The sequence below is a fragment of the Nylanderia fulva genome, unplaced genomic scaffold (genome assembly GCF_048542155.1).
Source record: "Nylanderia fulva isolate GAGA-0341 unplaced genomic scaffold, ASM4854215v1 Scaffold123, whole genome shotgun sequence".
NCBI lineage: Eukaryota > Metazoa > Arthropoda > Insecta > Hymenoptera > Formicidae > Nylanderia > Nylanderia fulva.
In genome coordinates, this window is record NW_028189443.1 from 258964 (window position 1) to 286451 (window position 27488).

The following is a 27488-nucleotide window of genomic DNA, read 5'->3' on the forward strand; positions in this document are numbered from 1 at the left end:
AGTCATTGCCCACGGTTTCAGCCGTGGACAATGACTTTGAACACGACTATTCCCGCACCGTGCCGCCGCAAGATAGCGGCGTGCGATCGGCCACCTCGCGCACAGAAAACGCGCACAAAGCCACTTTGCCTGCACTTGTAATACAAAATAGTATGTGTATTACGTGCGGATTGACAATTGTTCACTCGTGTGGGTGGTCGCATTCGTGACCAATTGTCAACTTTCCGCACTTGATACACAATATACTATTTCGATGGAAATAAACATTGTGCATGTATTGTTCTTGGTGTACTACCAAGACTTTAAATAATATGGAATCTCATACTTGAGATTTAATTTCATCAAATCCCTCTAACCCCCCTAAAGAATGAAAGAAATAAATGCGAGAGAAAATGATCATTTAATTATTATTAATAATTAGAAAATTATTATTGAATTATTATTAATGATTATGAATACGCGTAACGTAATTTTCTCCGCGCGGGATATTACGTCGGGTCGGATTGAACCGGGGTGAGAGAAGACGAGGAGCGTGGGATGGACCAAGATCAAGAGACGAGAGGCTCGCGAGATATAGACGGACGAGGCGCGGTGGTCCGTCGAGAACCCGGTTCTAATATTGTCCTAGGCCAGTCTCCCTCTCTGTCGCTCTCTCAGTGAATCGAGCGGACCCGACGCCATCGGCCACGCCGAATCCACGTCTCTCCTTGCGATTTTTTTCTGTCCGGCAAAGTTCGTGCGATCGCGAGAAAAGGTACTTGGCGCAGTTAGTTTTGTGACGAAAAACCGGGGTATCAATGTAGTGAAACGTCCAGGGGAAATACACGGTGAGTGGCGGCTAAACGTGCAAACGTGGAATTCGCTCTGTGATTCTTCAGTAATAAAAGAAACGAGATAGAGAAAGAGAGAGCAGACGGAGATATAAAATTCAAGATGTTAAAATATACAATAGGTTGAGAGTAAATATTTTCAGACTGTTTCGAATTTTAATGACACTATCTGTGTCACGCGGGAATTTAAAGCGCCAATCTTCTTCGAGAACGCGATATCGAGATATCAATTTTTCTTTTTTATTAAAAGCGAACGTTGCAATTCTAAAAATCATGATGAGGTATTGTCAATAAAGAATAAATATGCAATCTTGAGGTATATTTTGGTATGTGGATAAGATGTAATAAAGCGAATTGTGTCATTGGTAAAGTATTTGCAGTGACATAGCATTATTAAATACGTATATTTTTATACCCGATTTGTTATACGTAGTCTTTCTATCGATTACGATGTTCCATTTTCGAGCACACATCATCATCCGCAAATGAAGCAGATGAAAGCTTTTAAGCTTGAGAGGAAATATCGTTCTCTCTTTTTCTCTCTCACGTACACACAATTCCATTAATATCCGTGTCGTACTTTTCCGCTTTCTGTACTTTTCTCGCCTTACTTAGAATGGAACAAGCACGTACTTATACACCTCGAGGAGAGGAAACAAAGAGGAGAATTAAAACGAATGTAGAAAGTGTGGTAGGAAAAAACAGGCTTATAATTAACCGGAAATTCTTGCTAATGTTTTTTCTCTTAAATATACTTTAGATTCTAAAACTCATATAAAGGGTGTTTCTACATAAGTGCGAACAAATTTAGGAGATGATTCTTTGTTGAAAATCAAGGGGAATTTTTTATATATGTCAAAAATAAAAGAAATAAAAAAGAACTCAAGCTTTTTAACGCATATTTTTCGATCATCAGATTCCGATCCGTTAAAAAGTTAATAAAAAATTGAATAGGGATTGTTAGTTTCATCTCTTTATTGCAGAATGAGAAGATTAAAAAATATTAATTTTTTTATTAATGGAGAATAATTCATCAAATTTTATTTCTTAATCTCCCTTAATTTTCGACAAAAAATAATTTAAAAAATTGTTGCACTTATTTAGAAACCTATATATTATACATATATATCATATTGTGTCACTATTAACAATAAGAAGAAATATTAAGTAAATATTTTTTGGACAGCGGATAAAAATCGACGACCATCGTTTGGGAAATAATATTGCGCGAGTGCACAGAGCTTTTACTCTACTTCAACCATATTTTCATTCCGTTTTTATCTTTTCGTTGGCTTCTCTTTTTTTTCATTCGCCGATATATTTTCTCTTTTTTCTTTATGTCGGAGAGAATGTTTTAACGTCGTCGAAAGGATGGACTATTCTCTCGCTTTGTAGAATGTGGTTGAATTCGCGTCTGCTAAAAACGGCACGTCGAGCGATCGATCGCGAGTCGAGTACGGGGTCACTATTGCGTGCGGGGTTATTATCGGTCGACTTGCATCGGTGACATCGCGCGATAGGGATCGATTCGATCCGGCATTAGAGTCGAGTCTGCTCTCTTCGCGCGAATTAACGCGAATAATCTCTGTTGTGCTTAGGTGATTTCAAAATTAGCTAGACAAAGACGACCGGTGTTTGCTGTTATCTATATAGATGATCATCTAGATGAAACTTTGGCGCCATCTTATCTTTATATAGATAATACAAATATGTATTATTTATATCTGCATCTTTTAATTAGATGAACAAAGTGTTATCTTTACGAAATTATCTAGAATAATGTTTAGATAATTTGATCTAAAATTATAAAATACATAACACGGTGTTGTGCTTAGGTGATTTCAAAATTAGCTAGACAAAGATGACAGGTGTTTGCTGTTATCTATATAGATGATCATCTAGATGCAACTTTGGCGCCATCTTATCTTTATATAGATAATACAAATATGTATTATTTATATCTGCATCTTTTAATTAGATGAACAAAGTGTTATCTTTACGAAATTATCTAGAATAATGTTTAGATAATTTGATCTAAAATTATAAAATACATAACGCGGTGTTGTGCTTAGGTGATTTCAAAATTAGCTAGACAAAGATGACCGGTGTTTGCTGTTATCTATATAGATGATCATCTAGATGAAACTTTGGCGCCATCTTATCTTTATATCGATAATACAAATATGTATTATCTATATCTGCATCTTTCAATTAGATGAACAAAGTGTTATCTTTACGAAATTATCTAGAATAATGTTTAGATAATTTGATCTAAAATTATAAAATACATAACGCGGTGTTGTGCTTAGGTGATTTCAAAATTAGCTAGACAAAGATGACCGGTGTTTGCTGTTATCTATATAGATGATCATCTAGATGAAACTTTGGCGCCATCTTATCTTTATATAGATAATACAAATATATGTATTATCTATATCTGTATCTTTCAATTAGATGAACAAAGTGTTATCTTTACGAAATTATCTAGAATAATGTTTAGATAATTTGATCTAAAATTATAAAATACTTAAGCGGTAGAATTTAAGCAGTAAGCGATACAAACTCACAAATTAAAATATAAATATATTTTTACATCTCTTTTATAATTTACATTTTTATAACTGTGTTTATATAGCGATCTTAAAAATAATATTATCTGAAAGTTATCTAGATCCTCATATAATTTTATCTTTTATCTATATATATTTATATTTAAAAGATATATATAAAACAAAATTATAAGAGTAATCAATAAATTTAAATATATATTTATAAAACAAAATCATCATTATTTTATCTAACATGTATTTACATATTTTTATCTCATCTTTATCTAGCTGATTTTGAAATCATCTAAGCATAACACTGGTCGTAACACAAGTGTCTAATATTAATAAATTATCTTTACTAAATTATCTAGAATAATTTTCAGATAATTTTGGTTTGAAATCATAGCACATAAAATACTTAAATAGTAGAACTTAAGCAGTAAACGATAAATCTCTAGATGATTGTCTAGAAATAAAGTTTTAGCGTCATCTTCATATAGGGTAATAAAAAATGATCTAAAATTATATAATTATCTGGATAATCTGGATAATCTAGAATATCTAGATAATTATATCTAGATAATTATATAATTTTAGATAATAGCTAACACTGCTTATATAGGATGAAATTGAAAATGGGCGAGAAATTTCTGGCGTTGCATAATTTTGCATATAAATATTTATATCAATCTTATGCATATTCACGCTTCACCATCGCGAACACGTTCGGGTGATGTATAGGAGAAACTTGAGACGCGTCAAGTAGAGCATGTACATATGTGCGTGTATGTGGGGCTATTTTCAATTTGGAAAGCCTCGTGCAAGCTCATCGATCGAAGGTCACCGGGTGACGGTATCAAGAAACTCCGTGTGAAATATATTGCGCGATACACTTTAATTGGGTTCATCATCTGCGCGTCTCGACTATTGTGTATTTTTAAACGAATTACATCACCTTTTTCGCTTTCGCGCTAACGAGCTTCGCCACGCGAGCAACATCTCGAGCTTAAAAAATCGTGTCCGAGAGCCACGTGAGAGAATAATTAGGTACGGTTGGTAGATTGAACGTCGTAATTGTTGTATTAAAATATTGCCGATTAGGATAATATTTGTGGCTTGAGAATGAGAGCGATTGAACGCGACGTAAGCCGCAACTCGCGATAAATCACGGTAGCGGATCGGAAAATTGGGTGTAGAAATTAATTAGGGACTTAACCCAGCCTACGACATAATCCGTGGCTATTAGTGGCGAACGAACGTAGAGAGAGAGAGAGAGAGAAAGCATAGGTTATCGATACGAATATTTCATCGTAAATAATCCGGCGTTATTTCGGTTCGCGGGGAGTTTAATGCATTTTTTAATTTATCGACATGTTCGGGAATAGAAGAAATTTCTCGCGCATTTGTGTGCGTTTATATAATATTCACGGATTAAAGTTGTATAATATTTTAATTAAAGTTATTTATTATTTAAAATTATATTGTGATTTAATAAATAATATTTGCCAGTACGGTCGAGAAAAGTCTTACCTTTTTTTTTTTTAAATTATATTATTTTTTAAATTATATATTATTATTTTATATATTATGCATATATTATATATTATTTTATATATTATATATTATATATATTATATATATTATTTTATATATTACATATATTATATATTATATATTACACATTATTTTAAATTATATATATTATTTTAATAATTTTTTTCGAGAAGATGCCTATTTTCATGTATAGGGTGGGCGAGAATATTTTATGACATCTATTGAAATGCAAAGTTTTTACTTCTCGTAAAACATTACCTTCACCTTGCGCTTCTTGAGAAGATTTACCGACGTATTGAGCTCTTCCTTCTCTCTCTCACTCTTTCTCTTTTTTCTCTCTCTTTCTCTTCGAACGATATAAATAATTGAGGGTCGTACGATGCCAGTCACATGGCGTCGTTGAGTACGTTTCTTGAGTTCGCGCCAGGCACTCAATTTTAACGGGATTCTCAATCAAAGGGCGATTTGTATATGAAGACGAACGGAAAGAAATAAGTTGAACAATATCGATTTTTAAATAAAAAATGAGTATCCTGTGATTATCAAAATACAAAAATATATTTTTCATAGATTCCATTGACTAATGGGGGGAATATACTACGTATGTAGGTCGTTCGTAAAATTCTTTGCTTATAAGGAAAAGAATGAAGTATAGTTGAAACTTCACTGCATTTATTGGTTTTTTTTTCTACACAATGTTCCAGAGTTATTCGTTAATGGGAAATTCCTGAAGTTATTTGGAGACGATTTTTCCTCAACGAAAATATCGAGAGAGAATTCGTTTTTTGTCAGCTCCCAATTTTTGCCATTATGTATCTTTTTGTAACTAAGCTTTAAGTTAAAATTCTATTAAATTGAATTTGACATCAAATTAACTGAAAAATGTAGTTTTGTTGATATTTTATTTTTACAAGATTTAGTTGGCGAAAAATCTTTTATTTTCAATCATTCATATAGTCAACTCAAATAATTATTGATGCCTCGACATTTTTGCTGAGGAAAAATCGTTTCCAAATAATCCCAAGAATCTGCAATTAAAGGGTAATCCGGTAAATCTGGGACACTCAGTATATGAATCATGCAAAGTTACATATTTTTTCTAAAGACACAAGATCTGTCAGATACAATCATTTAAAAATCGACATATTGTCTTTTAGAAAAGTATAAAAATTTTATTTTTAAAGTTGATAAAATGTGTGAAAATTAATTTTATATAAATTAATGTTATAAATATATAAGAACATAAATTGGTATGAAAGCCGTAAGCGGATATTTTTTATAGCGAAAATGAATTTTTTCACTAAAACTTTGATAATGCGCATTTTATTCATTTTATAAATTAATAAACTTTTTATAAGTTTTATTAATTTTTAATAAAATTTTAATCTTTTTTTTAAAACAACAAAATATAAAATATCGATTTTTACAATGATTGTATTCAATGATTCTTGTTGTCTTCCTGGAAAACTACGTAACTTTGCAGGATTCATATATAAAAAAAACTAAATGTGCATAGTTTATTCATTCTTTTTCTTATAAACCATTTCTTTAGAGGTACAAATTTTATGAACCCTTGTACTTGACTTGTTTTTGAATTCACATATATATACATATATTTTATCTTGATATAGGATGTATCTAAATAAGTGCGAAAAATACTTTTATATCCCTCCCTGAGGAGTTACACTTTTCTAAAGAGGGAAGTAAAAATTAAGCTTTTATTTCTTTTTTCAGACAAATTAAAAAACTAAACGGAAAATATCCACCAAGTTTCATTTTTCTAATTCGTCTAAAATTTGAGAAAAAAAAAATAAAAACTTAATTTTTACCTTCTTTTTTAGAAAAGTGTAACTCCTCGGGGAGAGATATAAGAAACCCCCTACCTTAATTTTCAACAAAGAATCATTTCCTAAAACTTTTTCTCACTTATTTAGATACACGCTGTATATTCTCCCACCCTATCAATTATTATCGGTTTGCTATTATCTAAATAAAATTAAATAGATGATTATCTATATAAATCTATATCTATCTACTGGATAAAATTTTGGTGTCATCTTATTTTTATATAGATGATAAAAATATGTATTCCATCTTAGATGAAAAAAAGAATTATCTTCACGAAAGTATCTAGAATAATATTCAGATAATTTGATTTAGAGTAATAGCACATAAAAATAATTAATAGAACTTAAGCAGTAAACGATAAAAACTTATAAATAAAACTATTGTATATATTTTAAATTAATATTTTTTTTTTAATAACTGTGTTTACATAAACGGTCTTAAAAATAATATTATCTGGAAGTTATCTAGATAAATCGCCATATAATTGTATCTTCTATCTAGGTATATTTAAAATAAAATCATCTTTAATAATCCAAAAAACTTAACGTCGCCAGTAGTTAAATTACAAAATTAAAATTATTCGTCGACCAATACTGGCAAATTATTGTTTATTTAATTAAGAAATTTACATATTTTCATGTCATCTTTATCCAGCTAATTTTAAAATCATCTAAGCACAACTCGTCGTTTGAGGTTATGTCGCGCAAAAGAACGGGGGCGTTGATAAAATTACAGGGGGCGTTGACGCGATTTCTCTCTGCGTCACTTGGAGAGATTCGACTTTTACGAGGGAACAGTGGCGGAATTCCCGCACGATCTCGTAAACTCTCGTTAACGATCCGTAATAATAATCCGGGCGAGTGAGAATCCGTCGTTTGTTCCCTCGAATCGAGACGTGTTTGTGAATGACAGTGTACATTTTCGCAGCGCGAATAGAGATGATCTGGGTTCGGGATAAGATATCTCGTTTTCTTCTTCTTCCGGAATAACTCCTGGAATTTTTGCAAATTTTTATTCCGCCGTGGAAGACTCTTTTACAGAAGAAAAGCGTATAAAAATAGAGCGGCGAGAGATTTTAGTGAAGCTTGAGGTAATTTGAAGGAGCAGGAGAGGAAATGAATGGCAAGTATTTTTTTACGCGAAGTTAATTAAAAAGCATATATTAAATAACAAGTTAGATAGTACCTGGCATATTAGTACCTCTTCAGTTCTTTGAACGAGTGAATAATTTGCGTTTTAATTTCATACTTTCGGTAGCTAAATTACTATTCCATTAATCACACACGTGCGCCAACATGAATATTCCTTTGACAAATAATTCGGCACTTGAGATATAAAGCACTTTTGACGTATATTACATTCGTGTGATTTTCGTTTTTTCCCTCCCCCCATCATTTTTATAAGACTCTTTATTGAATTTTTTAAGCGGCCAGCGAATATTCATGCGATAGGTATCGGACGACGGACATCGAATAGATTTCGCGGCTGGAATATCGGATATTGCATAAATATCCGCGAAACGTGACTATCCAAAACTAGATTTATATGGATATTTATACGAAACGTCGATGTTACTGTAATGGATTATGCATGGCGATCGAGACTCCGATTAAAAAATACACATTTCGATGCGACAAACGAGCTTTGTTTAAGTCTTGTCGATCAAGGTGAACGGATCGCATCGATTTTCCCGGAAAAGATTATTTATCAATTTAATATGTTTAAATTGATTTTGAAAATTAATTATTTTATTTTAATATAATTTTCTTTAAATAAAAACAAATATATATATATATATATATATATGTATGTATATTGTATACACACATACATATTTAGTGAAAATTAAGAAGAGGGAAATAAAAATTAAATTTTTATCTTTTTCTCAAATTTTTTATGATAGACAAATTAAAAAAATAAAACAAAAAATATCCATCAAATTTAATTTTTTAAATTTGTCTGTTATTTGAGAAAAAAATGAAAACTTAATTTTTTTCTCCCTGTATATTTAGTAAAGTGTAATTCTTCAGGGAGAGATGTAAGAAGCTCTTTTTAATTTTCGACAAAGAATCATCTCCTAAAATTTTTCACACTTATTTAGATACATTGTTTATATATTTATATAAGAACACGCATATATAATTTGATCTCAAATTTATTTAAAAAGAAATAATTATTATCCACAAAAATCGTAATAAAATGGTAATTTATTATTTGTTTTCCTGTCACTTTGATTTTTATTTGATTATAAATTACACAAAAATGCTTTGACGACGTTTATGATATATGTAATGTAACTACATATTAATTATAAAAGGACACAATTTATTCATATTAATTATATAAAATTAATTATATTATAAAAGGATACAATTGCACATCAATTATATTATATACATACATATAATTTTGCATATTTAATCTTATAGTATATAAAATATAATATATTATATATAATACATAATATATAATGATATATAATATATAATATATAATATATATAATATATGATATATGATATAGAATATATACAATAAAATTGGAAAAGTTTTACATAGAGTAACGATTCAACATGGAGGTCCCGGAATAAAGATCTGCGAATTCGCCGATTCGTCATTTCGCGTCGTTAATTACCGTTCTAAAAGCAGGCTTTGAGGAGGGAAAATATCGTCAAACGGACAAGAGGATGCCAGTCAACGGCGACGCTGACGTTTATATCGCGATCTGTTTTTCCTGCGCGCCCGGGCGCGCAGTGAGTTTCATTGCTCTTCTCTAGACTGCCTTCTAATTAAGTCTTCAACCATCCTCGGCGAGGCGAGGAACTAGCCAAATGCATAATGCATTTCTGCAAGACTCGATGTCGGTCGTCCTTTCTTCCTGTCTCCTTTGAATCCCTCACGCCTTCATCCTCCGGGTTCCAGCGCGTCCTGGGCTAATGGTCGAAGTTCGCCGTCGTCGTCGTCGTCGACGTCGTTTCGACGTAGTGCACCTTCGATTGAATTATAATTAATGCCGCGCCATGCGCGACTCGCATTATGAGGCTAACAACGGCGGGAGCGAAACTTGTTCCGGGAAACGCAAGTTTCCAGTGACACAAATAATAAATCGATTATAAAGGGATGGCTCTCTCGTAATTCACATTAGTGCGAAGTTTCCTTTCTGCGACTCCATGTGGAACTCTCGTGCAATTTATTATTTTAGGATTATATAGTAATTAATCGCGTGATTCTCTTGCTTCGTTAAAAAAAAAGAATCACTTCGGTACTATTAATGTAATATGACTTTTAACGAACCGGGAGCGGTGAAAAGAGGAGAAATTTCCGCGATATTCGTGAAAGCGCGAAAATTTGATTAGGAATTTATTTAATGTAAAATTCGCGAGCTTGCGACATTTTTATTTAATTAGAACAGTCTAATTATTTTACTGCTTGCGATTTAATACGCTGTTTGAAACAATTAAATGCTCGATGGCGACCAGAATTTTATTAAATGTCATGACCCACAAATTTTACTGAATTTATATAATTTTATATACATATATAGCACATATACAGATTTTTCTGTTATCTAGGAAAGATTTTAATTAATCTGAAATTATCTCATGACTCACAAATTTTATTGATTTTATTATACAATTATATATACATAGTATATGCAGGGTATTCTGTTGGAAGGTTCTTAAGATTTGAAGATGAATTTTTCTCAACCAAAATATCGAAAATATGAATATATTTTATTAGTAATTAAGTCTTAAATTAAAATTCTATTAAAATGAATTTGACTTGAAATTAACTGAAAAATATAGTTCTGTTAATATTTAATTTCCACAAGGCTTAGTTTACGAAAAATACTTTATTTTCAATCAAAAATAATTCGTGCCTCGATATTTTCTGAGGAGAATTCCAAATAATCGGCCATTAAAGGGATGCCGACCATGTCTGTTTTACCGATTTTGAGTTCAAGATCTTTTTTTTTTTATTGACCATACAGATTGAAAAATCCATCTCTATAGTTAAAGTACTGATAATAATAAACAGAGCGCGCTGAAATTTCGTATAAAAAACAATAAAAGTTAAAAAATGATCAGCTCATAACAATAGTTATTTATAACAAAAGTTTTGCAGTTTATTTGTGCACAAAATATGGCGCTCCCAATAGAAATGACATGAAAGAATAACACAGAAATAATAAAAATGAGATTAAAAGCCTGTATCAAAAAATTCGTACTTGAATGAATTATATGTATGTATATTTGCGTGCGGAATCGATGTCGAGACATAAAACAGAGGCACAAAAATTAGTTGCTGGACAACGCTCCCCATTTATTATTGTCAGCACTTTTATTGTGGAGGATTTTTCAATCTGTATATTTAATAAAAAGTGAACCTAACCTAATTTAAAGTCGGTAAAACAGAACTACGGCAGCATCCCCTTAACGGATGAGTCTGAATTTGTAGAAATTTATCACTAGTAACGCCAATTAATATACTGATTAAAATATACTGATATACAGTAATTTAAGTACTCGAAATAAGTGATTAAGTATTCGAAATAAGTGATAAATTGGCATTACTAGTGATAAATTTCTATAAGGGAACACCCAGTACATGATATATTTACGATGAAATATCACTTATAAAATGCTGTTATCTCTGGTGTGCGTGCACAAATGTCGCGTATCGCGGTGGGTGTCTACGGATTTATCGTCCGGGCGGTTTTGGCTGCGATCAACAGCTAAATTACAATCTAGTGTCTGTTGCGATCGGCCGCGATTCACTTCGCGATATATAAAGTCTCCGCGGAAATAGATTTCGAGGCGAAAATTATTGAGAGATCCGAACGTGTGCGCGCTTCTCTTTGAACAAGACACCCAACCTAAGGAAGGCATCATCGCATTCTGCTCACGTAGCTCGAGAGTGTCGACTACTTGAAAATCCCTTCGACTTGTTACGCGTTCTTATGCATTCGTAGATATGGCAAAAAGACACGTCGAGACATCAGTTCCCCGTTAAATTGATCGTAAAATATTTACACGATTCTCAATATCTGAATTAACGTTATTCGACGTACATATTTTTTGGACGAGGTGTGTGCGTGTATTTGCGTTTGAAAATCCCGAAAGAGAATAAAAATTTTTCCCCATGTGAAAAATTATGGAACCGCGAATTCGAATCCTCTAGGGGTTTTATATTTCATCGCGTGCAGTGATTAAAAAATTTTTATTTTTGTTATAAATGGAAAATCTTTCATTTCCATTTTAGATCCTCCGAGCAGAGAATACCTTCGTGACTTATATTCAGTGTTTCCTGTTATCTAAATAAAATTATATAGATCATCTAGATAAAATTCTGACGTCATCTTATGTTCATATAAATAATAAAATGTAAAAGTCTTATCTTTATTAAATTATCTAAACTAATGTTCAGATTTGATTTAGTGTCATAGCACATAAATATATACATAAAAATGCACATGAAAAATTAAGTAGTAAGCATTTAAGACAAAATCATCTGTATCTTATCTATGATGAATTTATATATTTTCTATGTGTGTTCTTATCTTTTTATAAGATAATTTAAAAATTATTTAAGCACAATATTGCTTATATCTAGCAAGTTTTTCCGGAAATAACGGGAAACTTTGCACTCGTCGCCGAAATATATTATATATATATATATATATATATATATATATATTTATTTATCGTCTCTCGATGCATATAGGTACTCGTTCTTTGTAATCGATCGCAGCGTGAAATTTCACGTCTTATTCGGTAGCGAAGCTCTTTACACGCCGCCCCGAGTGGAGAGATCGTTAACGATCCTCGACGAATGGCAATTTCTCGGTTTCGACGATGTCTTTTGTACGTAACGTGCCGCCTTATTGCGCGATAATCACATAATGGGCGCGAATTGGCTCCGTCAATTAAAGCCGGCACGAAGTCGTCATGCCTTTCTTCGCTCAATAGGCAGCCCAAGGGCTTTCAGAAGCGGGAGAACATTATTTTTCGAGAGAAAATTATTTTTCTCTCCCGTAACAATTTTTCTTTTAAAGTACAAATAAATTTGCGATACATTTACTGAAATACATTTTGATTGATTTTTAATTTTTAAATAATTACACAGGCTTAAATATAATAAAGGATTAAAACACGTTTGAATAAATGAAGTAGTTTCGTGAGTAATTTTGTACGATGAAACTGATTTTAGAATTTGCCCATCAAGTTTCTGAGATAAATGAGGAGATGTCAAAATTGACGATTTTGGCCAACTTTATGCATTTATTTTATGAATATCCAATTTTTTGAATTGTTTCTAATAACGTTATTGCGTAGTACTAGTACTTTTCTCTTTTAAAATCAACTTTCGCTTTCGAAAGATATTTTATTTCTGATATATATGTGACTTTAAAGATGTTAAAATTACACATACCTTATTTTGAGCTTATCGTGTTTGGGTTTTAGAGTATTGGGATTTTTTAATTTTGAGTTATTGGGTATTGAATGCTGCAGATTTGTATGATATATGTATGTATCTTGTTATCAGTGTTGTGCTTAGATGATTTTTAAATTTAATTAGATAATATGTAAATTTATCTTAGATAAGATAAAGATAATTTTGTTTTAAATATATCTATATATAAAAGATAAAATTATATATAACGATTTATATAGATAACTTCTATAGATAATATTATTTTTAAGACCGCTCATGTAAACACAGTTATAAAAAAATGTAAATTATAAAAGGAATATAAAAATATATTTACATTAATATATTTTTATATTAATATATTTTTATTTGTAAGTTTCTATTGCTTACTGCGTAAGTTGTGCTACTTAATATGTAAATCAAATTATCTGAACATTATTCTACATAATTTATCAAAGGTAACACTTTTTCATCTAACAATAAGATACACAGATATAGATAATACATATTTTTATTATCTATATAAAGATAAGATAATGCCAAAATTTTTCATCTATATAATTTTATTTAGATAATAACAAACATTGCATCTTATGATGTAATATTTAAAAAAACATTTTAAAGACGGTTTAACAACATTTTATGTCCTGATTTTGAACGTGTTGGCCAAATTCGTCATTTTTGGTACATTTAACTTTCTTTATCTCGAAAATTTAATATGCTGGGCAAATTTTGAGGTCAGATTCGGATTCAGCGCACGGAATTACATAAGAAACTACTGTCAAATTTCAAAAATTCAAAAAATATATATATATATAAATATATATATATATATATATATATATATATATACATATAGTAAATAAATAAAAGAAGAAATATAAAAAAAAATTATATATATATATATATTTTTTTTTAATATTTCTTTTTTTATTTATTTACAATTTTTTTTCTTTGATAACACAGGTCTGCAGGTTTTAAATTTTTGAAATTTGACAGTAGTTTCTTTTATATATATATATATATATATATATATATATATATATATATTTAATTTTCTATATATATATATATATACATATATATATATATTTGTGAAAAGATGAGACACTTTGGCGCGGATGACTGACTCGATAGACGGAAGTTCTCCGGCGGTTTTTGTCACCGTTATGTCGATTTGTTTCTCGCAATTATGTAAGGATCGCGTAACGGGTCGAGAAAATATATACGGGAGTGCTTTCACGATACTCGTGCATCGAACGCATTCGAGAATATTCAATTTTTCGGTCTGCCGCGTCGCATGATTGCCGCGCGAGATATAAATCGCCTCGGATCGCGCCGATACAATGTTGTATAATCAAAAATACGAAGCACTTCCTCGAGGAAAGGATGAGAATTACGGAGGGGAAGAAGAGTTTGACGACCGAAAATTACCGTTGACGTGGAAAAATCGACTCTAAATTGATTCGAGGAAGCCTCAAAGATATAGAAGAATAACTCTCGTTACGCTTTTATTATTTTTCTTTCAAAGAGATGTGAAAATTGCAAGAATTAAACGTCAAGAGACTCAAGACTCTTCTTTAAGATCTTCCAAGATCGAATTTTTTCTTTCTTCGCTGAAAAAAAATAATTAAATTAATAAATATTTATTTCAATACTGATGCCTAATGAATTATTTATTTGAAACAAATAAATATTTATTTGTTTTGAATATAGGGGCGTCTGCAGTGGGGAAATTTGCTCCCCTGGGAATCAGTAAAAAATTAAGCATTTGCTCTACTTTTGAAAACAATAAACAAAAATTAAATTTAACCCTCAGTTACTACTCATTTTTGGCCACCCTATTTTATTACTCATGGGTTAGAGTAACCCAGAATCTTCTTTTGTTTATATTTCTGGATCTAATGAAGCTATTTTGAAGTATTTTTTTTCAATCGATACGCCAGATAGTAAGAAAAAAGAATATATCGGTACAAATGTCACCAGATTTCTACGACTCGAGATATTTGAGAAAAAATGAAAAGTGATCTTCTAAAATTTCGAAAAAATCTGAGGGTTAAAAAGAAAAAATTTTAATTATGCACTTTCTCTGGAAAAAATCCTACCGATGTTTTGAAAAGAATTTTTTTATATCAAATAAATGATTTATTAAGCAGTATTGAAATAAATATTTATTAGAATTCAATAAATTTTGTTTTTCATTTGTTGATTTTAAGATAGTGGAACAAATTGTACGAATGTTTGGTAAAGTGTGTCTTTGTATAATCTTACGATCGCTTATATTTTGCGAGATTGATTACAATGATCCTTGACTGGTCTTACATCATCTTGTCCGGTTTTTCCTCGCTTTTCACCATCGCATTTCCTCCCCGTGGATGTTATTATCTCGCGTAGTCGGAAAGCAATTTCCTTCGTCGCTTTCGCCAATCGTTTTTGCGGTTTCCCTTAACTCGCCGCGCGATGATTGAAGAGTCATTAAAATCGGACGACACTTGATCGTAAAATAGACATCTCGAAAATAGTATATTCTGTCTGGAAAAATTTAATTAAATTGAGATATTAGGTCTGTTCTTTTCAGCTGAACTGGATACACTAGTTCAGAGGTTGTTTTTTTTTGTTCGACATTGGAAGGAAAAAAATAACCTCTAAATTAGTGTAGTCAGTTCAGCTGAAAAGAACAGATCTATTAATATATCACACCAAGATTTACATTAGTTTATCAAAAACGAGTTAATTTGAAATGTTTGAATGATAGAATTGTCCATTAGGATTTTATTCATTTATGTAGAATTTAATAATTTAGAACTTAGAAGAGACAACGACTCTGGGATGTTGTCGCGAATAGCTCTCGGAAAGTTCTTTAGCCGCGAAAATAGCTCGCATTGGCTGGTAATGAAGCAGAGAGCGTTCCAAGTTTTGTCGATGCACTTGGAAAGTCGTGTCGCGCATAGTTAAAAGTTTGAGAGATTTTATGCGCGAAGCGTAAAGCGCGGAATTTCGTCTGCTAGCTAGTTCAACATTCGTCCGCCTGTTTCACTTTGAGCGTGGCCGCTCGCTCTCGCTCGCCTATCGATAATTTAGCTTTCTGTCTCGGTATAACTTGCATAATTATTACTCGCGTCGTGGATGTATAAATAATCGAGACACGAAAATTTATTTTTCGTCAATTTTAATTCGCACGAATGTAACCCAAAGAATTTTAGGAGATGATTCTTTGTCGAAAATTGAGGGAAGTTTTTCATATAAATAATCAATTATTCATATAAATATACAAATATAAATTACCATTTATTACGATTTTTATGGAAATTTTTTTTAAATAAAGAGATCAAATTATATGCGTGTTCTTATATAGATAGGATATATACAGGTTGTGTATCTAAATAAATGCAAAAAATTTTAGATGATTCTTGTCGAAAATTAAGGGGAGTTTCTTTATTTCTCCCTGAAGAGTTACATTTTTTTTCAAAGAGGGAGGTAAAAATTAGGTTTTTATTTTTTTTCTCATATTTTGGACAAGGAAAAAAATGAAATTTGATGGATATTTTCTATTAGTAAAAAGAATCCTTTTTTAATCTTCGTACCGCGATAAGAGGATGATACTAATAATTGACGAAACAATAAAATCTTCCAACAACAAAAACTTTTCTCACCCCGAAATAGTCTCGGTTAATTTATAGTAAAAGATAATATTTAGGTGATATTATCTACATACATAATAGCTCATTTAAATTTTTATTTTAAATATAAATAAAAAATATTAAATGAACATAGTAGAAATAAAGGATATTATATATTGAAAAAAAGAAGAATTGTATATATAGGATAATTCTAAATATGTGCGAACAATTTTAAAAGATGATTTTTTGTCGAAAATTAAAGGAGGTTTTTCATATAAATATGTACTCCTTTAAAAGGGGAGATAAAAATTAGATTATTTTTTTGAAAATTATTGATTTTACGAAAAAAATAAAAGAAATAAGAGTTTTTAAAAGAATCGAGCATTTTAACGCATATTTTTAAATAATTGCATTTCGGTTCCGTTAAAACGTTCTACTAATAAGGGTTGTTATCTTATCCTTATGACGATATGAGAAGATTACAAAATATTATTTTATAAATGAAAAATATCCACCAAATTTATTTGTAAAATTTGAGAAAAAAAAATTAAATTTTGACGCAGAATCATCCCCTAAAATTTTTCGCACTTATTTAGAAACAAGCTGTACATAAATTCAGCTACAATAAATAAATGACGCATTTTTAATCGAGATAAAATGCGCGAAACAGTGCGGCTTGGCCGGAAGCCAGTTCAAGTTGCGTAAACAAAATTGAATCTCTCGCTCGAATCGTTATATTTCGTCGTTACATCCGTCCCTCCTCCTTTTCCATTTCTCTCGAAATCCAAACAACATCCGCAAGGAAGGTCAGTCGGAAAAGTTCCTCTGTTGTTCCGCCGTAGTCGAAAAGTCTGGCGCCGGTGCGACGGCGGTCCAACGTCGTAGATGCATCCTGTCCAGGAGACGAGCTTCAGTATTCGTTTCTCCTCCGAGGCGTCTAACAACGTCGCTCCTAGCTTCCACCTGGTCGCGTCTTCCGTCCGATTCTGCACGATTTGTTGCACGAATAATAATAACGTGTCGATTGAAGCGGATTTGGGAAATATAGAGAACGCTTCTGTAATAATTAACCCTTCCGTCGATGCGTAATTTTTCATCACTTCATGAATAAATGGGGTACCAACAGCGTACGAATTGTGTGTTTTCGACACATTGTGCACTGAGACAATTTTTTTCTAGCAGCCGCTGGGCATCGAACATTCTTTCCCGTTATTTTTTCCGAATACAAAAGCCCTTTGTATTTTATTTTGGGCGGAGAAAAATTTCCAATACATTTTCAACATTTGAAGTTGCTTTGGTACCCATAGGTATTTGGTACCCATTCGTTCATCGACAGGAGGGTTAATCTATTGATAAATAAAGGTGCATTCCAAACAATATAAAATTGAAAGGACAACAATATAAAATTGAAAAGACAATAATATAACATTGAAAGGATAACATGTGGGTGTTTACGAAGCAATAAACAATAACATTGTACGCACGTGTCGTGAAAAAAAGAGTCGGACGTCCAAAATTCGCGGCGACAAAAGCAGCAATTTTTTTTTTTCGGTGACAAAGCAGAAGCAGGGGATTGGGATAAATCTGTCTTCGCCCGGTACGTTTTGCGGTTGCATTCTGTCAGCGATTGAACGGAGGAGCACGTTGGGATGTTGAAGTTCCGAGTAGCATCCGGCCAACGGAAGCGCGAAGACACGGTGAGAATCTTAAGCGTCTGTGATTTAAATCTCGCGGAGAGGAGGCGTCGTCGAAGAAAGGAAAGTTAATTTTTCCTAGGAATTTATCTCGGGATTTATTTATGCTGTACGTGCATTCGCTTGTTCAATATTTGCCATTGCGCCAGAGCATTTTTCCGCGGAGAGACGCCATTCTTTCTGGATTTTTTCAATATCGGATATAGTAAATATGGTATAATTGAATACCTTTGTGATATAATCAATTATCGAACAAGCATACACACACACACACATATATATATAATATTATAATGTATTATTAAATATATACCGATATAGTACAAAATATTTAAAAATTTTTTAAAAATACTTTTTAACAGATAAAATAATTCTTGAAAATATTTTTAAAATGTTTCTATGTCCGCTTTTTCATGTGTAAAAAATATCAGAAATATTTTTGAATATAGATTTAAACTAATATTTTAAAAATATGTATCAAATATTTAAGATAATATTATCTGAGCGATAAAGAACATTTTTAAAAATATTTTTAAGTTTTTAAAAATATTCTAAAAAATGTTATCACAAAAAGTTTTTAAATCATTTCAAAATATTCCTAAAACTATTTTAAAATGTTTTTATGCAATATTTTATAGAATTATTTAGAAATATTTTTTGAAAACATTTATAATATTTTGTGCTGTATGGGTAAATATAATATATTCAGGATGAAGTTTTGGCGTTATCTTATCTTTAGATCTTTAGATGATATCTTTATTTTTAGATAATAAAAATTATCTATACCTATATTATCTATACCTATATTATCTATACCTATCTATATCTTAAATGAAAAAAATGTTATCTTTACTAAATTATCTAGAATAATGTTCAGATTCAGATGTTTCATTTAGGGCCATAATACATAAAAATACTTAAGCAGTAGGACTTAAGCAATATGCGATAAAAATAAATAAAAGTAATTTGAATAGATTTTTATTATTACTTTTATAATTTATATTTTTTTATTTATAACTATGTTTACAAACGACTTTAAAAATAATATTATCTGGAAGTTATCCAGATGATGAATCCTCATACAATTTTATATTTTTTTATCCAGGTATATTTAAAATAAAATCATCCAAGCACAACACTGTGTGTGAATATATTATACAATAATTTAAATAATCTTATACATATATATTACATTTTATAATTATATATAACATATCTATAATATATAATAAAATATATAATATAATATATATAAATATATGAAATAATATATATAATATATTATATAATATATATATAATAAATTAAAATTAATATTATTATATGTGTATGATATATTTTAATATATAATATATTATTTATAAATTATACGCATGTATAATATATCTAAATATACTCTTGCTCTACGGCACTTAATCACTGCTCAATTATCGACTTGTGAAACATATCGTCGTATATTTCATCGTATTTCGATTCCATATCGCGTGGCAATTTGTCGTGACTTCGCCTGCACGGCCGCTTTCAGACAACGTCGCGTGTCGACGTCTGGGAAGTTGCCTACCTCCAGGCGCATCGAGGGATCGCCGCAGTGGTTCTCAATCATTCTCTTGTTCTGATAATTCGCTCGTTGATTTACTCCTTTCGTATCAACCGAAATCGCATTATTTTACTTCTAACGATCTCGCAGAGATCGTCAAATACGGATAAAACTCTAAATACAAATAAAATTGCCGGATTTTTTTGACCTATTTTTTGTATTTTGTCTGCTGCAGGTAAATCCGGGAAGCAAGGCATCTCAGCAGGGAGTGAGAGAGGGTGATCTGATTAGTAACATTAATGGAAGGAGCACTCGAGATCTGACCAACAGCGAGGCGCACGCTTTGCTACGTAATTCCGGGGAGCAGTTAAAGCTCGGTCTCAATCAGTGAGTCGTTTTTCTTTAAGACAGTATAAGACTCTTTGCGAAATAGCAAGATTAAACGCTCGATTCTACTTCAATCGGAAGTTTTATTCTCTGGTATTTATTTTCCTTTTTCGTCGCAGGGAAAATATCGGCTCGCCAAAGAGGAGGATCTACAAGAGCAGTTTGCAGGAGAATACCACGACCGAGATTCAGAACAGTAAGTATTTCCCGCAAAAACCTATCAATGTCGGTATGAAACGAAAGCCAATCAAATCATTTCTGTCATTTCTTCGCCGCAGAAATCACCACAAGGACCACAACGACAACGCGCACACGGTCGGAAGCGGAAAAGAACGTTGCCAGTAAGTTTCAATGCTGTCTTCCTATATAAAAATCCTCAAGTAGCAAACTGACGTGATTAGATGTCAAAATGACATTACTTTGATGTCTAGTAACGTTATTTGACGTCAAAATGACGTACGTTTGCTACCTGGGTCAAAATTTTTGCGTATTTTTAGATAAAATTTTAGATGCCATTTTTAGATAAAAAGATATTTTGATGAAAAATTACTTCAGATGGCTCTAGTATATTTTTAAAATTATTTTCCCTTTATAATCAATTATTATTATTTTTTATGTTGTATCTTATTGTTAGATAAAAATAAAAATACGTAAAATACTCACGTATGTAAAACGACCGAAATAGACGTATCGTGTATATCCGATAATTAATAATTAACAGAGTTCGTTAGAAAAACTTTTGCCGAACGCGTCGAATGCGGCCTGCGATTAATTAAATATACGTATAATGTTGAAGTTATATACGAGCGAATTTCCAATTAATCGCAAGCGAATTTGAGGAACCGGGTTCGTTATCGATTCCCGATTAATCTCGCGCGTTATCAAACATCGGGCTTATTGAGAGCCCTATCGTCGCTTTCCAATTAATTTTTAACGCGCCTAACTCGACGTATTTTACGCGACCGTGATTGCGAGGGAGGATGCTAGTAATTTTGGTATAGTTTGAAGGGAGGGAAAAGATAACATAGTTAGAGCGATCGACTCGTCGGCAAGGATGATTATCGCGTCGACACTTTTAACAATTTATGAATTCTCGGTCTATACGCACGATTCGATACTCTCATTTGTTGCGCTTATGTCCGGTTGTCGCGTTTCGCCGCAGGACCTAGAAATTACCCACGCATGACTACCGGTGCTTGGTCGAGCACAATAATCCTGCCAGTTAACTGAGCGTATACAATGAGCGTAGTTTAATTATCTCCGATGATCTCAATGGCGGACAATGGCGGCCTGTTCCTTTATGCGCGACAGCGATAGAAGTTAGCCTCGGTGACAGCTTTAGGCTGGCCGAATTAATCAAGTCGACCTTCCGTGCGCGGCTATTCATTCATGCTTTAGTAATTTTTTTTCTTGTAAGAAAAACATCGAATGGATAGACACATTTTTTTATCAACCCAAGATTTTGCGACACATAAGGCTCCTGGAGCCTCGCCGCGGCCATGTTGGATTGTGATGTCAGAGGCGAGAAAGCAGACGCTAAAAATTCTTGCGTGTTCATTTTAGATAAAAAGATATTTTGATGAAAAATTACTTCAGATGGCTCTAGTATATTTTTAAAATTCTTTTCCCTTTATAATCAATCAACAGCTACAATAAAATGACTGTAATATGAGGCCCAATCCGCCTGGTCTTTGCACATACGCAGTTATTTCGCATGACAAAGTCTGATTACAATTATTTTACGGTTGTTGATTGATTGTTAAAGGAAAAAAGTTTTGAATTTACGTTTTATCAAAATATCTTTTTATCTAAAAATGACACGTAAGAATTTTCAGCGTGTATTTTCTCGCCTCTGACGTCATAATTCCAACATGGTCAGCGAGGAGCTAGGAGCAATCCAAAATCAAAATAATGTCACTTTGACGTTTAATGACGTCGGTTTGCTACTTGGGATATAGTTTTGATATGCAAATCATCTTGCACTTTCGAAGTAGCAAGCGTACATCATTTTGACATCTCGATGACGTCATTTTGACATTTAATAACGTCAGTTTGTTTGGGATAAGTATGAAACATCAAACCGGGACTTTATTTTAAATTGAAAAAAAAATCTCGAAGATTATCTCGAGAGATTAATCTCGTCGAAGGCTGTTGTTGATTAATCGCCGCTAATTGGCCGCCCAGTTTGGATCGTACTCTAACCTAATAAGTGCAGCAGTATGACGTGTACGTTGACCATAAATACACACGGCGACGGATCGTCATCCCACCGCTCTGGCCATTATATTACCGGCTCTTTTCTCCAAATTGCCCGCTTGTCGTCGCGGTACAGTGCACATCCAGACGGCACATACCCACGCTTCGCTTGGCGCGTACATGTGCGTGTCTCACGCACACGCGACACACCTGTCCCGAGCTCGCATGTACGCTCTCATCTACGAGCGGGTACACCTGCGACACAACGACACGCCGGCAATTCCGTGGCCGGCGCACCCTCGGCTCTCCGAGAAGGCCCTAGCATCGCGAAGAGGCGACCCTCTTCGTCTCCTCGTCTGCCTTTTCCAGGCCTGCGAGACCCACCTTCCCGTTCAGTATCAGGGAACGCCTTGAAGAGCGCGCCGCGCCGAGTAATCGAACTTCGAACCGCGTTGCGTCGTTCCTTTCAAAAATAGGGTGAAATTAAGAATTTTCGGATACGGTCGAAAATTGATCTCGTATTGTAAATTAAAAAAAAAAAAAAAAAGAAAATATAACGAAAGTCATAATGAAGTGCGTGAATATTGTATAGCAATTTTTCAGTTCGGCGCGGCGTAATAAAATTTAATGAAATGGTGCAAGAAACCGTGGACGATTATGTGATCGACCGACGACATCATTTATCGTGCACGTAATTATTTTTTCGTCGAGCTTGTCGCTTGATTGACAACGATCGAGCGAATGTTGGAGTTAACATAAATGGCAACGCCGATGAGTGTTCAATCAGGAAATGCAACACAACAGGGGACTGACGATGGCGAATGACGCGATCGTCAACAATACGCGCATTATCCGACGGTACAATAGTCGCGAATCGTCGTTTAATGAAGCTGCACGCGGTTGCGTAATGATGACGAAGGAAAGGGCATCGCGGCGATAAATTTGTTGCGGGACAAATCACGAAAGTAAATTCAACGATGAGGCTGCAGTGGGATCAATGATAACACTGTTCGACGAAAAAAAAAAATTATTCGAAAGAAACTAGTCGTTTCCTATAGCTTTTTTTGGATGCTGATTATGAATTTGGTTTCCAAATTATTCCATCACGTCACAACTTTGAGAAATTTTTAGTTAGAGTTGCAAAAAAGAGCCTTTTTCGCGAACTTTGTTTTATATTACAGCCGTAAGCGTCCGCAGGATTTTTTTCAGAAGAGGACATAATCAATTTTTTTGTTTTTTAATTTTTTAAATTTATTTTTTTGTTACTTTGTCATTTTCATTTTTTATATTAAATATGCAAATAAATTTTTATGTTTATTCAAAAGGGGAACAAATGCTGAATTTTTTTACAATACGTGACGAGCATGTTAGAGAAGACTTGTTGCAATCAAAATAAAGTATATTGTTAGGACTTTCAACCCTTAATAGGAATTTTTGATGTCGGTTATGGATATTCATGGTTAAATGCGATATATTGCGGAAGTTAAGTAGAATATAAATATATTTCAATTATGCGTTTATTTAATCTTAAAAGTTTTCAGGTTATTGAATACGAATTCAGTGTCAAAATTGTCAAATTCAAAATGGTGGAATTGAATTCGTTTTTAATGACCTAAAATATTCTTAAAAGCTATTTAGTAAATCATCAATGACTTAATTGTAAGTTACAACTCATATTTAACCATAGATATCTTATTAACCATAACTGACACCAAAAATTCCTCTAAAGGATTAAAAATTCTAACAACATACCTTATTTTTATAGCAATCAAATTTCTCTAGTACGTTATATATTGGAGTTATAATATGACAAAATTCGTGAAAATCCCTTTTTGTAACTTTAATTAAAAATTTTTCAAAATTGTGACATGATGGAGCAATTTGGAAACCGGATTCGTATTCAGCATCCAAACAACTATAAAAAAAACGACTTGTTCTGGTGTTCGAAAAAAATCATTTTTGATTAAACAGTGCAATTAATGAGTTTCGAACAAGAGCTCGAACTACATGAAGCTGAATCGAATAGAGCTACACAGGAAAAAGAAATTAAATAAAATCGAACAAGATCCATCCCTCAAAGAAGATGAAATTCTTCGATTGCGCTCAATGTCTGATGACGTTCAATCGGCGACGATGGCGAGGCTGCAACGAGACAACGGATCCTCTGGTGATGACGAAACGTCCTTCCGCTCGTCATCATCGTCATCACCTGGAGTCCTCTTCGTCAGCCTCCAATACCCGAAGAATCCAATTTCTGACCGCGATGCGCAGCTTCGGCGCTTCGTGGAAACGTCGGAACAAGCGTCCGAAGAAGCTGCTCAGAAACGACGAATCGTCAAGACGGGTCGTGGGAATCCCGAGGACGCTGAACGGCGTCCACTTGAGGAAGAGGAAGATTCCCGCGAACGTAGATACGTCCCGAGTCAACGACACCGGACGGAAGGGAGCCAACCGGGCTGCCGGAAGAAGGGCTGGCGAGCTCGAGCGTGAATATTACGAGCACCTGGAGGCGCTCAAGTTCCTCATCGATCCGCCGCCGTGTTTTCGCAACACAGAGACCCGGCAGAACTTCGAGAACAAGCTGAATAGCCTGGATTTCAGGCGGATGAACACGGTGGCGATCCCCGAGGGACCCTGGACGAGCGGATCCCCGATGTTGCGGAGCTCTCTCGACGGATTTCGCTCGAATCAGAGCCTGACTCGCGAAAACGACGTTGTCTCGTACATCTCCGAGAGATCGTACGCGGACGCGCTGGACCGGATCGTGAAGGAGCATGTGAAGATCGAGCGCACGATGCTGGATCTGTTTGTTAGAGCGCCGATTTTGAAGAACCGACAGGGTGAACAGGTGTTTCTCGCGACGCGCGAGAACAAGACGGTTCGCTTCAAGGACGAGGAAACAGCTGTCGAACACGGGGAAGGGTTGAGACTCGGGGACGGAGACTACGAAGGGGTGGGATCGAGTAATCGTGTTAAGACGGAGATCACGAAGGAGGAGGAGAAGGTGGGCTTGGACTTTTGTCGAGACAGACCGCCGGGCGAGAGTTCGAACGGGTTTGATGTCGAAACAGGAAACGGTAGGTAACGATCCAAGTCGATTAGGGTTAATGTTGTGCTTAGATGATTTTAAAATTAGCTGGATAAAGATGAGGTAAAAATATGTAAATTTTGTTCAGAACAAATGATGATTTTGTTTTAAATTAGTCTAGGTAGTGATCAAAGTCGATTAGGGACAGTGTTGTGCTTAGATGATTTTAAAATTAGCTAGATAAAGATGATAATATGTAAAAATATGTAAATTTATCTTAGATAAGATGAAGATGATTTTGTTTGAAATATATCTATATAGGTAACGATCAGAGTCGATTACAGTCAGTGTAGTGTTTATTGTTATTGATGATTTTAAAATTAGCTAGATAAAATATTTAAATTCATCTTAAAAAAATGAAGATAATTTTGTTTTAAATGGATCTAGGTAATGATCAAAGTCGATTAGGGACAGTGTTGTACTTAGATGGTTTTAAAATTAGCTAGATAAAGATGAGGTAAAAATATGTAAATTTATCTTAGATAAGATGAAGATGATTTTGTTATCTAGATAAAATTATATAGCGATTCATCTAGATAATTTTCAGATAATATTAATTTTAAGACCGCTTATGTAAACACAGTTATAAAAAAATATAAATTATAAAAGGTATATATAAAAATATATTAATATTTTTATTTATAAATTTTTATCACTTACTGCTTAAGTTTTATTACTTAAGTATTTTTATGTACTATGACTCTAAATCAAATTAATTTAATAAAAATAATTTAGTAAAGACTTTTTTTATCTAATTGTAAGATGTAGCTATAGATAATACATATTTTTATTATTATATAAAAATAAGATGATGCCTAAATTTCATCTAGATTCTAGATGATCATTTATATAATTTTATTTAGATAACAGCAAACACTGATAAGAGAACATGGAGTTTTATACATTTGAAGGGAACAGCAAAATATTCATAAAAAAATTCTCATGAATTTTTTTACGAATAAACATTGTTTAGATAAAGTACATTTATCGAAGTATCGGAAACTTTGCGGCGAATGTGGGCAAAAAATGCTGCTAATAATTGAATTACGAACTTAACGAACGTGTTGTGCGGTTGGAATCCAAGTTTCTCTCTCGCATCAATCCAATTTCGCGTTGACATCAACAGTGCGCTTCTTGTCGCTGAAATTTGATCGTGCTTATAGGCCGTTCTTGCCGCAACGAACGAGACGGTGCAATTAGTAACGCGTCATTACGTTCGCTTTTTGAGGGTCATCCGATTCTTTAAATAGGAAGGATGTACTAGAGTTATAAGCATCACGTTGACGCTGTCAGTTGAAATCAAATGGTTATTATATTGTTGATAAATATAATTTTATTATAATAAAATATATAATATTTTATTATATCATTTTAGAATTATATTTCTATGAAAAAATATAATTTAAAAAATAGAAATTTTTTAAAATATTTTTTAAAATAATGAAAATTTTGCATATAATATTATATATTTTATTATATCATTTTAGAATTATATTTCTATGAAAAAATATAATTTAAAAAATAGAAATTTTTTAAAATAATGAAAATTTTGCATATAATATTATATATTTTATTATATCATTTTAGAATTATATTTCTATGAAAAAATATAATTTAAAAAATAGAAATTTTTTAAAATATTTTTTAAAATAATGAAAATTTTACATAATGAGCAATTCTTTGTATTTTTATTGGTGTTTCTATTATGTTCTTATACGATTTATTTTAATATTTATCGAAATGAATGACAAAAT

At 32.6% G+C, this 27488-nt stretch overlaps 2 protein-coding genes across 20 annotated transcripts in view; both read left to right on the top strand.

Annotated features, from left to right (window-relative positions):
- The window catches only part of LOC114930817 (uncharacterized), a 118532-nt gene that overhangs the window by 24929 nt on the left and 66115 nt on the right, over positions 1-27488 (top strand). For 17 of the 19 annotated variants that reach the window (XM_085479566.1, XM_085479573.1, XM_085479567.1 and 14 more), the window contains exons 2-4: positions 20299-20450; positions 20570-20646; positions 20729-20791. In XM_085479566.1, coding sequence (XP_085335692.1) covers positions 20299-20450; positions 20570-20646; positions 20729-20791 — 292 coding nt within the window. Of the gene's footprint in view, positions 1-7583; positions 7904-11525; positions 11801-18121; positions 18530-20298; positions 20451-20569; positions 20647-20728; positions 20792-27488 lie in introns of those variants that run through there. The other 2 variants (XM_085479571.1, XM_085479574.1) reach the window with 2 other exon arrangements.
- On the top strand, positions 23227-25739 carry LOC114930816 (uncharacterized). Its single transcript, XM_029302652.2, has 2 exons — positions 23227-23611; positions 24618-25739. The coding sequence occupies exon 2, from the start codon at positions 24730-24732 to the stop codon at positions 25729-25731; it is 1002 nt and encodes a 333-aa protein (XP_029158485.1). The 5' UTR covers positions 23227-23611; positions 24618-24729; the 3' UTR covers positions 25732-25739.

Bases quoted from the DNA above. Each gene is read 5' to 3' on its own strand.
- LOC114930816 (XM_029302652.2), top strand. From the start codon at position 24,730: ATGAAATTCTTCGATTGCGCTCAATGTCTGATGACGTTCAATCGGCGA.